At 40.3% G+C, this 15449-nt stretch overlaps 2 protein-coding genes across 2 annotated transcripts; one reads left to right on the forward strand and one right to left on the reverse strand.

Annotated features, from left to right (window-relative positions):
• Window positions 1–840: 840 nt before the first annotated feature.
• On the forward strand, window positions 841–4476 carry drc5 (dynein regulatory complex subunit 5; the record flags this gene model as incomplete). Its single annotated transcript, XM_079215767.1, is given in 5 exon segments — window positions 841–988; window positions 1082–1659; window positions 2553–3002; window positions 4217–4339; window positions 4342–4476. Coding segments are annotated over 5 exon segments (1434 nt in total).
• Window positions 4477–9127: 4651 nt separating this feature from the next.
• tmem151ba (transmembrane protein 151Ba) lies at window positions 9128–13680 on the reverse strand (the record flags this gene model as incomplete). The annotated part of the gene is made up of 2 exons (XM_079214902.1): window positions 9128–10570; window positions 13597–13680. 2 exons carry the CDS (start codon window positions 13678–13680, stop codon window positions 9128–9130), a joined length of 1527 nt encoding a protein of 508 aa, XP_079071028.1.
• Window positions 13681–15449: the final 1769 nt, after the last annotated feature.

Consider the following 15449-nt stretch of genomic DNA (forward strand, 5'->3'; position numbering starts at 1 on the left):
TAGTGCCTGTGTTATGCAACGTATGTGCCTCTGCAGACAATTGGCAACGTTCCTCACATACGTTTTCTACAACAATGTATCATCATGATTACATTATATGACTATTACTTTCACATAGTTAGCACATTACATTCACTATTGTATGCTGTGTTTGTGGGTCAAGCCCCGAGTTGGACCATGAATGTCGGAACTTCCGGTTCAAGACGGTACGATCTATACAGAAACTCAAAGTTGACTCACAATTTCGAAGAGGGAACTCACTATTTCCCAACGTTGTGTTATCAAAAGTTCCGTTCATTGATGCCCTCTAAACCTAGCGGCAAGCACCGCAAATAACAACAGCTTTCACTCGTTACAGCTTGTTTAGCGAGGTGAACCACCTTCGCCGTAAGATAACTTCAAGGCTGTGTGTTCCATATTTCCGAGGTTCGAAAACTAGACATAGTTACCAAGGAGACAACTGAAGCCCACACCAGCGCGCTGCAGGTAGACGGCTTAAGTTGTGCTTATGTAACTAGCTTAAATGTTATAAAACAGGGTTGTCAATAATTTACGACAGGACTTGTAGTAAAACTGTTGCAGTTTAGCTAACGTTAACTTTAGTTTAAAAGGGACTAACATCTTACTGGTTTTAACTTCGAGCTAGCTAGCTAGCAGCAGGATGTGTAAGCCAGAGTCTAGTTACAATTCATTCAGGCGTTGAATGTAATTTATCATCACATTAAAACACCAGAAAATAAGCAAGACTCTTATCTACAATTGTTAGGAGGTGCCACTTTTAAAGTGTATTTTAATGTTACTTCTTTTTAACCAGAGGTAGTGTACAAACACCCTGCAACAATGGCCAGGTCCCCTTATCCTGGAGCTTCCACAGCTGAAGACTTCAGGAGGTTGAGGAGGATCATTGCTGAAGATCAAGACTGGTCCCTGACTCTAGTGCCTTGTTTATCAAACCTCTGTCTGCAAACCATTGTGAGAAACTTTGAAGGTATGCTCTTGTTTTTAGTACCATTATTTCACATATTTGTATACACTTACTTAATAATATAAATGGAACTTTATGCAAACTTACCTGTTACAGAAAAGCCCATATTTGAAGAACTTTCGCCAATCCACAAAGACTTTGTTCAGGAGAGACTGTCTACTTCCCTGCCTCTGCACAAGACAGCCAACTTGATCAGCGATGGTGTCTATTGGAAGCGCTGCTGCGAGCAGCGGTGGGACATTTGTGACCTCAACCATTATGGCCACAGCTGGAAACGAATGTTCCTCGAGAGGCACATGGAGAACATTATTGAGCTTTTTATCCCACATGTAACAGAGACGAAGACAGTTCTAGAGATGGTTCCTCTTTGTAGGAACGATGTGAAGAGGCTGAACATCTCCCAACTCTTGCCACCTATCAAGGACCCCCAGAAGGAGGAGGAGGAGGAGGAGGAATATAGTTTAGAGTTTGCAAGTGACGATGAGAACAGCGGATTGTCTATGGACCACTTTGAGTTTAACATCCTGCTCGACAAGCTGACAAAACTGGAAGAGTTACATTTAGTGTACAGGGTCAAACAATGTGGTATGAACTTTGAAAGGAAGATGTTTGAGATGACTGACAGAGATTGTGAGTCCCTCGCCAAGGCCCTTATGTCCTGTAAGACTTTAAAGGTGAATATTCCTCGCACCTCACTGGTTTATGGCTTGATGCCTTTTGTAGCTCCTTGCAAAGTAAAGAGCCTGAGTATCTGGACTATGTTTGTTTGTTGTAACCCAGCACTTCTGACTTCGTTGCCAATTACAGAGCATCATTGACAGACATTTTACAGTCCGTTACAATAGTTGTTGGCACTACCCAAGCATTCGATTCAAGCTCTATTTACATCAAAGAAAAGACAGCACAGCCTCTGGCTGCAACCTAAATAAGTCACTCTTTGACACAAAAGTTGTGTCACATTAGTTTACTCCTGCACGAGAACATGGAATGTATCTGCTACTGATTTCTGTGCATGATATCGGAACGGTCCAAGAGATTATTGGAGTTGTTATTAGGGCTGCATCTACTCAGTGTTTAATCTGTTATTTCCACTTCATTAATTTCATAAAATAAATAAAAGAAAAATGTCCACCATAACTACACAGGTGACTATTCGGACTGCTTGCATGTCCCATCAACAGTCCAAAACCCAAAGATATTTAGGTTCCAATGATAAAATGGAAAAGCAGCAAATCCCCACATTTGAACATCATATCACACATTTTGTTTGATACATAACTTTCCCGACTTTGGATTCTATGACAAATGACTAATTGATCAATCAACAAATTGTATGGATATTCCTTTGAAATACTTAATTTTAACATTATATAAAGCCTAGTGCGTCAATGATCTGGCATGCTGGCCTGTAAGTGGCATCATGTGGCAAGTTCATACTGTCAAAGAAAAGGCCAGTTATTTCCAAGTCCTGTGCCTCATGACATCTTATGTGTGCTCTTAGTGATTCAGCTTTTTGTGCTACTCACGACATAAACCTGCTCCTCTGCATAATATTTTGTTTCTTCAGCTCCTGAAGCTTCATCAAAGCCACATTGAGGATAAAAAGTGCCGGCTGCTGGTGAAACACCTTTTGGACCACCCGTCCCTGAGGGAGCTTGACTTCTCTCACAACCTGATCGGAGACAGAGGAGCCAGAGCCATCGGCAAGCTGCTCACCAGGAGTAAACTAGAGACCCTGAACATGTGTGACAACGATATTAGAGGCCCGGGAGCTAAAGCTATAGCTCATGCCTTGTCCGTGAACTCCACCCTTTTGTCACTCAACCTGCGTCTTAACTGTTTGGGAGATGAGGGCGGGCAGGCTATTGGTAAGGCATTGCTCAACAACAACACCCTGCTTCACCTGCACCTGGGAGCCAATCGGGTAACAGAGCCTACCGCCATCGCACTGTCTAAAGTTCTCATTCAGAATAACACCCTGAAGAGCATCAATCTCTCCTGCAACAACCTGGGCGTGGTAAGTAAATTTGCTATTTCTAGATCCTTACTAACATCGGGGCACTAAATATAATGTTTTATCTTAGGGTGGTGCGAGAGAAAAGGCCACATTTTCACTGATATCAGAAGGGCTCCAACTGTCAGGTGGCAATTCTCGGACATTGGTGACTCAGTTTATCAAGCTTAATTTTGCATTAATGTTGCATAAGCATGTGTTTTGTTTTACTTTAGCTGCAATTCATCAAAGTCATTAGATGAAAGGATTATTTGTTCATTTAAAAATTGATCATTTAAATCATTTTAAAGTAGAAATAACATCCTAACTGATTCTATCTTCTAAAACATGGTTTGAAAATGTTTGGCGGAGGCAAATTAAAAATATGAACAAAAATATTGCAAGTTATCCTTTAAAACCTGTTCAGGGGACCCTTTTATATCAGGATAATCAAGAAAAAAAATCATGGTATAAATCCCCCCCCCCCCCAAAAAAAAAAGAAAAACATGATAGGTATCAAATTAAACATAACAATCAGGGCTACAATAATATGTACAACCTCTAAACAAAACTCAAACAATAAATAGGGTTATTAGGGTTAGGGTTAAGGTGTGGGCTTAAAGGGTTAATAAAATGTGTTTACAGAATCAGTGGGGGCACTTTGAAACACTGGGTTATTTTGAAACACTGGATTTCCTTCCTAAAGCATGCTAGTGCCTGTATAGTACCGTAAAGTAACAGACAGAATAGCTTGAAAGGCTTTTCAATTATTCATAGACATGTGTGGAAAACATGCAATAATGGAAAGCTAAGTAAGTGTTGTTTCCCCGTGAGAGGCAGATCAGATTATCCCCACCTCATGTTTCCTCCAATTCCGGATTTCACCGTACAGTCTGTGTCTGACTGAAATACACTGCGGAGGATCAAAAATCACCCACATAGCAGAAATGCGTTGTGCAATATCATCAATATCTGTGACCTTAGTCTACTGTTCACAAAAATAGAAATGCCTTTTTCAGACATAACAATAAACCAGAGATAACACGCACAATAATCAGTTTAGAAAGTGTGGGCTTTTTCTGACAGCTAGAGTTGCCCGGGGGGGATTTTTCAAGGTTATCGAGGCGGTCTTCAGACCTTTTCAGAACAGCAGTGTGTGTGTGTGTGTGTGTGTGTGTGTGTGTGTGTGTGTGTGTGTGTGTGTGTGTGTGTGTGTGTGTGTGTGTGTGTGTGTGTAGGATGGAGGTAAAGCTCTGGGGGAGGCGATGTCGGTCAACACCAGCGTGACAGAATGTGATATTCGTCTGACGGAGGTTGACGAGCAAAGCGTTTCCTTCATCAACCAGGTGGTTTGGAACAACCACAGTTTAGAACAGAAGAGACAAGCTGGAAAGAGCGACACCAAGTTCACATCTTCTTGAAATACAAACACATCTTTATAAGTCACGGATTCCTGCTTTCCCTTATTCATTTAGCCTCAAAGCATGACCACTACTGATTTGTAAAAAGAATACAGCATGTATAAGTGTTGCTGTAAGAGGAAAGATTTATCTTTTTAAAATAAAGTGTCAGCTTTTAATAGCTATTCTCATTTTAACATGTTATGGTGTATATTTCTGATGCCCACAGATAATTGGAACAATGAAAATTATATGATTTCACACAGAGATGTCTCTGTCATCTTGTCCCACATTGCAGCCCATAAAGCTATAACTGTAATTAAACAACATGTGTAAAAAGTACAAGCACAAAAACGTAGACCTCCTCAGTTTACAATACGTGAATAATCACATAATAAACAAGACAAATACATATTTGACACATATTTCAGTGAGCATTTCAGTTTATTGAGGAGCCTTTTTTCCATTTTTTCCACACAGATTTCGTTTTAAGTCCTTATGTAACATCAATGCAACGTTGTGGTGGACTTGGAATACATACAGATTTGTGTTGTTGTTTTTATACGGACTAATAATATATTTGTAACACCTTTGCCAAGTAGCAAAAACACATCTTTACTTGCGAAATCACAAGTTGTTTTCTATAAGAGAGGCAAAGCTATTCTGTAAATTGATGGTGGACTATAGCACACAGATCAATCTACACGTGATAGAATATTGATATTCTTTAGATCAGTAATCATTATCACTACTCACCCGACCATTCTGCGTGTGCACCCGATCGTAAAATCAGTCAAACCCTTCTGACATTTTCAGTTGAATAAAGGTATACCAAATGTAATTTAAGAAAGGGTTTAAGGGAAACAAACATCATTCAAAATAATAATTCATAATAAATAAGAAGCAGCAAAAAGATTCTGTTGGCTGTTTTGCATGAAACCTTTTGAAGAGGATTGCATTGCCGTTTGTGACTTAACAAACCCACCATTTAACATCTGAACATCATAAATATCCTATAGTTACCTACGTGTGCGCGACACATTCAGATCAGCAGTTAATCCGCACTAACAGTCATTCTAACCTCTCGTCTGTGTTTTATTTACAGTACAAATATTTTCTGCCCTACAGTCTGGAAAATCCACAAAATCAGTTCAATATAAAAAGACAAACACCAGAGCATTCTCGAGTGAAAGAGTACATATCAAAACTACCTAATCTGCTTCATACACATGATAAAGAGTTCAGTGCTTTGCATGACTAAAGCTTTCATGCTCGTCTATTGAGGAAAAATGTTGAGTTATGAACCTTCCAGACAGATTTGTAACTGTTTTGAATGTCGCTGTTGTAGTGTAAACATTGCACCGGTAAACACATTTTCTATTCTTATACATGATGTATGGATCACAGTGACGCTATCAGAGGAGCCTGGTGGCTGATCATGAATGAGAGAATGTGATGATGACTTCAGTATAAAACAGTGACTTGAATCCCAAATCATACTCTAAATAGAGTTTACATCCCTCATGGAGTTTGCATGCTCTTCCCTGTGGTTTCCTTATGCTTACACTTTCTCGGCCTTCTCAATGCATTCTGGGATGTGATCCAGCCCTTTATGAGAAACTAAATTAATTAATTGGTTCATTTAAATTCCTGTGTGTAATTTGGTTTCCTGCTTAAACGCTATTCATGTTGCTCAAAAAGGTTGCGCAGTACACCATCCATTAGCCATTAAAAGGAGAGTTTGACATTTTGGGGAAATACGCTTATTAAAAAAAAAAAGAAATGATGAGTTAGATGAAAAACTCAATACCCCTGTATTGTAATACAACCTGCGTTTCTGTTTAGATAAAACAAACTAGATCAAACTTATTTTTCCAGTTTATACCCGTGATATTGATCTCCTCATAAAACTCTCTTCAAGAAGGCAAATAAGTGTATTTCCCAAAATGTATGTATTTATATATAAACAATTTTTTTTAACAATCTAAGAAAGCTATGAATACATAAGTGTCTCAATACCAGGAGCTGGAGTCGGTTTCCCCAGCTGATCGTAACTTCAAACATCTCCATGTCTTAAATATTTACTGAGTGGAGATTCACACATCACTAAATATGATGGGTTGCACCACACACACTACTTCTTATGTAGAAATAAGTTGTTTTTAAACTAACGCTGGACATGATCTATTTATATTGAAGAGCTGACACTTGATCGAAGTTTTGCTATTATAATAATGAATAATGTGTTATTATATTTTACAATAATAACAATAACTTTCAATATACTTCAAGTTATACAACTTTATGCCAATAACTACATTACTAAATGACAAAATAACACATAGGCTGTGTAACATTGGGGAGTAATGGTACTAACGTTAACCAATTTACACATGACACAGATCTTTACTTGCTAAGACGTTTCTGAAGTCCTAATGGTGCAACCCCATACTACCTGGTAGTTACTAAGAACTTAAGGAGGACTGAAAGATGGATTTATGAATAGCTGGTGCGACCAAAATCCTGGAGAGGTGCAGATGTCAAACACGTTACTCTGTTGTATCTCACCTGCTTTTTGATCTTTGTTATCTGGAATGGGAACATGAGCAATGCAATGTCAGTATGATCCTCGCTGAAGCCTTCTGAAAAGCAAAATAAACATGAAGTTTAGAGAAAGGAGTGATGACCAGGTTTTGGGATGGTGTTGCAAAGCAGCATATTTGTCCTGAATAGTATCCTGAGTCCTAAGGGCTTGCATAGATGACCCGTGAGTTGTAAAAACAGTTTACAGAGTGTTTTAATGCTAAATTGTTTAGTCTGTGTTTTCATTATGCACTCCCTTTGACTATTTTCGCTGTATTCCCTAGTATTGCTACAAAGATAGTGTGCAACTCCAAACGTAACATGGAATGTAATGAGTATGGCTAATTGGTCACAATTGTACAGTCCAGGATCATTATTGTGAAGAGAAGAGTTGGAACAGGAAGTAACACAGAGTGTCCGCCCTCGGACAAGATTCTGATAATTAATATTCTTGGAAGTTGTAATGGTTTTAATGATCTTAATGGTGCAGAATAATCTGCGCATGCCAGTTTATCTTTCAGTGCAGGTGCCATGAGATGAGGGCTCGTTTGTTCATATCATATACGACTATTTTCACGGTTAAAATGAGCTAAATTGTTACTATTTCTATAATATTTCTTTGAAAAGTTGTATCTCTGTTTCCATTTAACATGTATTGTTGTGCATGGCCTGGAAGTAAAATCAGATTAATCCTGACTAAGATACTGCACGTGCTCATTTGAGAGGAAGTCTTTTTTCTTTTTTGTTCTTTAAAGTAATCCTGTCATATTATTAAATCTGACACTATCAGTAGTGAATCCAGGCCTCTTCCTATTTCTAGCGTCTTTGATGGCCAGCTCTCTGGCTGTCTCTCTGATATGCATCAGCAGCAGCAGCAGCGGTAACGAGAGCTGTGTTATATCATGAGGAGAATCATCTGAAAACATTTAGGGACTGATTCTTAAAATCCATGTATTTTAAACAATAATTATAAAAGGTTTCTCCCATGCCTCGTATACCATGTGTTATTATGAGTGTAACTTCAACTTGTTTTGGTGGGAGGATGTTGAGATGAGATTACTTTAATTATGATAGCTCATGCTTGTCAGTAACAGTTGATTGCTAGGCACTTAAATAAGGAGGTAGGCTGAATAGAAATATTGCCGAATATTAAACAAAATGCATCTTTCAGATTTTAATCTATTTTAGTTGACACTGATCTATTAATATCATGGTGAGAATTATTAGTATGAAGTTGGCCCTTATAGAAAATGTGCAGTTTTTAAGTTCTTGTGTCCTTTAGCTCTCCTGTGCTAAATTATTCATCCACTGTGTCGCTATATTTAGAAAGCCAGGAAGTATAATGTCATCGCAGCCAAGCAGATTTCTGCTAACTTGATATTTCAGCATCTACATCAGACAATTTTATTTATATATTATGGAAATGTGTTCCTTTCTAAATAGATTTCCAAGAGCATTGACTTTGAATGAACAGATTTAAATCAGCCATGTATCAAAAAGTTGCACATGCAGACGTTTACATTTTAGATTTGGGCCGAAATTAACTTTATAAGAGCCATAAGACATGTATTTTGTCTATATATCTCTGCATTTCCTTTCATAATTCACCCAGTTACCATGACTCACATGATGAGAGAGTCAATGATTTTCTTAATATTTCTTCATCTCTCATTTAGACAACCATTAATTGTTGCATTTCTTACATTTCTGGGCATTTTCTAAGGTCTCCGCTGAGTCAAACCCCATGTTAGGCTCCAAACACTAATACGTGTTACTCATGTCCTTGTCTTTGACTAATATCTACAAATATGGCATTTACAGTAGGATGTGACTCCCCTCGGTATTCCTTGGTTATTTGACTCTTGTCCTTATGGACGCTGGACAGTATGTGGCTTTTTGGCAATTTGGCCATTGAAGCCGCATTATATTTAAACAACAGTCTCTCATCGATAGCATCAACTTTTCCCCTGACTTATTGACTGCACTGTAAGGACTTTCCCAGTATCTTCAGAAACTTGACCAAATCCTTGTTTGTGGTAACTTGGAGATGACTAAGTTACCTATATTGTAAAAGGGAGAAGCAGAAGTAAATGTTATCCCAGAGCTTCCTCACTCTGTCCCTGTATCATTACATCCCATGCTCAGATAAGTCTGGACGGCCGCGGGTCATAGAGAAGTCTCCACACAGGAGCCATTTCTGTGCAGGGAGCGGTGGTCGTGGTTGAGGCAGCCTTCGTTGCGATGCACAATGAGCACTGGGAAGTGCAGAGCGTCCTGGTAGGCTGGAGGGTTCTCCTCACTTGTCTGCTGACCTGACAGACAGTGCGTGCTCTCGGTGGGGCGGGACCGCTCGTTCAGGCTCCCGCTGCTCCTCCACAGGCAGCTCCGCCTGGATCCGTACAACCGGCCCAGCGAGAAGCGGCTGGCGCTGAAGGGGATGCGCGGGCTCCCCGTGTTGCAGATGCTGAGGGCACTGCGAGAGAAGATGGAGGAGCTGCTGATGGCGCGGTGGCAGCGTTCACAGTTCTGCCTGTAGCTACCGTAGCCTCCGCATACGGAGTAGTTGTTAGAGCTTCCTGAGAGCTGAGTCAGATCCATGAGAACGGCCTCAGAGTAGCTTGGTACCAGCTGCTGGTTGGAGCGGATGTGCCACTCCAACTCCGTGCTGTCGATTGTGTTGACTCGTGGGACGTGTCTGCAATGTGGCCGCTCTTCAGACGGGCTTACTGGCACATAGTCAAAGCCAAACAGCTTCTCTACATGGTAGTGTACACAGGCAGTGTGGTACTCTGTCAGCACCCGCAGAGGCCAGGAGAGGGTGAAAGCAGCTGCCACCCAGAAAGAGGAGTTGGCTGCGTACCAGGGAAGGTGATTAGGATCAGAAAAGGCAATCATATACTCCTTAAAGTCTACATTCTTCAGGTGCATCCCCTCACGGGCCTCCATGTAGTCATCCAGACCCTCATTCTCTGTAAAGAACCTGGCCCGCTGGGTTAGGTAAGAGTTTTCTGACTCCACATTGGCAAAACTAAAGCACTTGGTGAACCTCAGCCTGGTAATGGGGAAGTCGTCCAGACCCAACAGGTGCTTTGCGATGTCCTTAACCCCACAGTTCCCGTAGTCAAACTCTGCCTCAGCCACATGGGTGTTGACTCGCTCATGGTAGACCTGCGTGGTGGTGTAGGCGTCTCCATTACGGTAGCGTGTCACCTGCCGCGTCCTCCTGATATAATGGTAGCTGATGGCCTTCCACCAGATGCAGGGCGTCGCCTGCTGCATTCGCTGGATGCGCTCCGCCACACTCTCAACATCCACCTTGTACTGTAGCTCATTCCTGGTGTAGCAGTGCCAACACTCCACCAGGTTGACCACGTAGAGCATGACCAGGAAGGCCAGAGGGATGTAGATATAGCCGTTGGAGCAGGGACTGTCGTGGTACATCATGGACTTGCCCTTGTAAGCGCTGTCGAAGGAGAGGCGCGTGACCTTGGTCACCTGGCACCAGGCCATCACCCCGACGCAGCCATACATCAGCAGGGACAGCAGCAGGCATTTCCAATGAGTTTCCTGACACAAGGATTTAGTCAAGGACTGCTTCTGGGGCCGCTGCTACAAAGAAGATGAGAAGACAGCGATACGTCAATGGAACAATACTGTCAGTCGATTCAGTTTATATTCCTTTCCGAGAAGTCAATGACACGTCTGTGTGTATTACCACAACAATTTCTCAGAATATAAGTTCAAAACACTTAAAGCAACTCGGAACATAGAGGCTTGTATTGTACCTGTAATTACACACTTCTATATAAAATTGAGTGTGACCTAAATATCTGTATGGTATAAAGTTAGAAAAAGTTCAAAAGTAGTGGCTCGTACATATGAAATATTTAAGGAAATATTCTGCGTTGTAAGTGCTTTGGCATAGTTTATGCATGAGCCGCGAGCCGATTGCTTATGCCTTGGTCTTCGCTTGTTATTATCAAAAGAGTCGCCCGCTCTTTTAATCAAATGCAAGAAAAATTGTCTGATTAATGCAAAAGTATATTAAGAATGTTCGTTGACGTCAGTAGCACGTTGAGCTTCTGTTTGACTGGTAGGTGGGTGTGCACGTGACCATAGTGTGTGTGTTTATATTAATTATATTTGAGAATAGAAAAGAAGTAAAAGAGCAGAAATATTCGGAGAGGTAGATACCACGTTTAATGTCAAGCCAGCCAGAAAAAAGCAGCCGTTTGACTCTGGCAGCATAAAGCTGGTGCGACCCTTTATCACTGCGGGGCACAGTAAGCACCAGTGCCTGCATTAAGAGCTAGTCACGCCTTTTGGGAACCCTGCCCACACAAACCTGGCAGAGATTCAAAAGCCACAGGAAGGATGAATTATAACAAAATGCATTCAAAGAATGTGCATTACAGACATTATACTTCGGCAGAGCCTAGTTTATCATATACACTGATTCAGCTGAAAAAAATACGGTTATCTTCTCAATCTCTTACATAGGTCAGCCTCTACATACGTGTGACCACAACAACCAGCATCACTGCATTGATGTATTGAATTCAATATGTCAGCTCTGGGCTCTTCGAACTACAGACAAGCATAAATAATAGATGTTTTTCCGACATAATTATCTCCCCCACCTTGGCAACGTGGTCCCCAAGGCCCTAGCCAACCCAAGACTCCACCCAACAGGGTGGAAGGGATTAACATTGATATTCCCCATTGAGATGAACCTACTGCAGAAGCAGAATTTACTCACGAGCATTCGGTACACGCTCAACAACTATAATCAATACAACATGACATACTTTGTGGCTCATGTTACACTTCACAGCCTCTGTCTAAGCACCAGGAATAATGAATAGTTGTGTAGAAGGAAACATTTTGAATTTTTACCTGTATGTGGCAGTATTTGATTAAAGCTGTGCCATTAAATGAAATAAGCGGCATTATAATCTTAAAACAGCAGTCATAAATTTGCAGGTATGTTAATGAAGGTGTAGCTCACACAGATCAATGACACACTAGTTTCACCCTGAACATAAAGTATTATACCAGAAATGAGTAGAGGCTTCAAGAACAGTGAGTTAGATGCTGACTGGACTGATTCTAACTTTAAAATTGCATTTCAATTAAAAACTTCCTGCTTGAGATTATAGCAGTTCATTAGGCCTATGGATGGCCGAAAAGGAAGGAAGTGACTCATTACATTAACACAGTAGTGTTGACACATTAGACAGAGACATCCCTGTGGCCTCGTTGAAGTTGCGCTGGAAATTAAGCTTCTAAAATCACTTTTCTTACATTGTTAATTCAAAGTGTCCTGCTTGAATTAAACACTTGTATTTGACCCAAGTCGGGCAAAAAACCTCCAAGGTTCAGTTGGCAGGAGTCTCTGGCAATTACGCTTGTATATGTGTTGTATGTATTGCACATTTCCTTTACACAAGAATGCACACAATTTGAACCCACACTACAAAATGTAAAACTAAATGTAAAGAGAATAGAAGAAAAAAAAAAGCTCAATTATTTTTAGGATTTTAGACACCCTGCCTGTCTATATCCTATTACCTTTGTGGTTTACAGTAATGTCCGTACACTTTTAGATTATCTTTGTCTAATACATTTTACATTTTATAGATGCTTTAATATTAAATATATTATAAAAAAAAGAGCCTGAGAACGGATGATAATTGATACTTCAACAGGAAGGCTCAAATCCATAAAACAGTCTGTTATGAAATGTAATCAATATTTTAGAAAACAAATGAATCAGTCAGAACCTTTAAGACTGGAGAAGCTTCACAATTCATGAGACCACTGTTGCGCCTTTAACTAAGTGCCTCTCTCACTCATGGACACTTTCTCTTGACATAATAAGACCAGCGGGGTTATATAAAAACCCTCTTGTGTAATGGATATGTAACTTATCCAACATGTGTATTTGAAGTGGAAGTCTACACAGTCACAGTAAAGTAGAGGAAACATCACTGTTTTTACTCAGGTAATAGATTTGATGTATATTTCCCCATGCAGGAAACATTTGAACGTGTGTACCTCTGTTGTAATGGAGTTAATACAATCTGATGTTGACAGCTACAGAATATCCTAAGATATTTCACTTCAGTCCTCACAGAGAGTTAAACTCACTATCTGGAGCAAGACTTCTTTGTCTTTAAAGTGACAAACACACATAGATTGTGTTCCTGTTAAGAATGTTCTTATGGAAAAATAACTGTCAAAACATTCAAAGAAAAAGTCTATTCTTATATTCTCTCATTGTTGTAACAGTGACATTAGACAGTTCCAGTTATGTGAAGCCCCATTTGGATGCTTTTCACATCGCACAAGGGGTCCCCAAACCCCATTTTGGAAACATGTCTGAGGGGGAGACCAACACGTTCACACTCTCGGGTGCGCGCTTGGACGCACAGGTTCATCTATTAATCTACTGCATATTAGGCCATTTCTACAACTGCAATAAAACTAATCTCCAAGTCTTCTGTGCACCATTTAGACCCTGATCTCCAAAAACTGATGATTGTAGTTAGATAATTAGGATTCCACTGTGTTTCTTTCCCCCCATGCATTTGGATTTAAAACTGGCCTTCACATTGCAAACAATGAGTCCTCACCTCCTCCCGGGGACTGTCCTGCTCCTCTTCGGGCACGGTGGTGGTGCTGCTTTCACTGGCCGTTGCAACCGATGCTGGGGACATGATGGCAACGGTGCAATACAAACCGGGTCATGGATCTCCTGGTGGAATGGAGGGTTTCCAAATCAGGGTGAAACATAAATACACCGAGAACCCCCTCTGTGCATCATCCATAAGAAACTCGTCCGGCCGGAACCCAAGTAGAACCGCTCAAAACATGCATCATCCCAGCATCCTGCAGGTGGGCAGACGTCGCTGGGTATCCGGTCATTGTGCCTCCGAAGACGTGCAGAATAGGCTGAGACTCCTCTCGCGAAGAATGCTGCGAGGGATGCAATGTTAGGAAATGGAAAAGGCTGCAGGCAGATCCTCTCCTGGTCGGCGGTGCCCACAGAAGCTGTGAAGCAAGACAAAGACGAAAGGCAGCGGCACGTGTGAGCTGCCAGACCGACACCACGATGTAAATAACACACTCATCCCAGTTCAACTAAATCACAACACACACAGAGGCGGTGCTGCGGAGAGGGCCCGCCCACCGCATATCATTAGATGCATGAGCCTCTGTGTATGGGCCAATTATTATAATAACAAGTATATCCCCTTTCAAAATGAAGGCTTTAATACTGTAAGAAATACATTTAAAAAGGGTTCATATTGCAGCAATATTTCAGATATAGGCTGATGCTTGATATTTTTATATTTACACACACACACAGAAAAACATAATGTATGTAATACAATAGGGCTGTGGAAATGTTGGTATTCATTATGATAAATGATTAGTACATAATTGTAAGCATAATTCACAGTGAAATTGAGCCTGATGTCTCTTTCAAGTCACTGTTTAAAGATTTAAAGTATGATTGGTTTATGTTTTTTCTTGTAGTGATATTTTTGTTCAATGTAAGTGATTGAGTCATTTATTTGTGTCATTCATAAATTGATAATTCTTCTGTTTAATCACATAAACACTGATTAACCTATATCCAGTAGTGACAGAGCAACATGTGTTTCATGCTTCCAGAATTCTTAATGGTATATCTATTTGAGATTGAAACCTGTTTACAGACTTTAAATTATTTTGAGACTAAGGACTTGTGTTTTTTTTAAATATGTGAAATAGACTCTTTGCTTATCAACTCTTTGCTTATCATAGCACACAGTATCGACATTGGACTGAAATGGAAAGTGTAAACATTACAGTGGATAACATGAAAACAGATGGTGGTTCTTGGCAGCAGTAAAGGTTTCTCTCTGACAGTCAGTATTGTTTTATAGACTATATCAGGATGAATCCTGACCCTCAGCAGTAGTGAGCCCTCTATTGGCCAAACCACAAACAAGCATTCTCAAGAAGAAAAAAGAAACAAGAAATGATAGCTGGGTTATTCCTGAACTTTTGGGAGGTCAAACATTGCAACAATAAACTTTGCTTGCATATATTATTTTTCCTTGTATGCCTCTAAGACAGAATATGGGGCAAATAGGAACATTTTGTCCCGTTTTCGACTCAGATATACAAAAATAAAAAATGTTTTAGGTTTTTATGTGAGATTTATGTAAACTGACTTATTCAAGTTATTCCCTTGAATAATAAAGTGTGTGCTTTCATGATGCAACCAGTCAAGACACGCCTGCTGCAGTAAAGATGAGGACCTCTAGGAATTTTTGATATGCCATGTCAAATTTATTGGCCTAAATTCAGCTTTCAAATTATTTGTGAAAGTTTAAGACTTTGCTTGCGTTTGCCCCTAAAGGACCAGTGCATTTGCAAGTTTTCGTTCTTAAACTAGAAATCCTAATCATCTATACAATTTTGCCAACCATTTTGG

Source organism: Taurulus bubalis (assembly GCF_910589615.1).
Source record: "Taurulus bubalis genome assembly, chromosome: 3".
Taxonomy (NCBI): Eukaryota; Metazoa; Chordata; class Actinopteri; order Perciformes; family Cottidae; genus Taurulus; species Taurulus bubalis.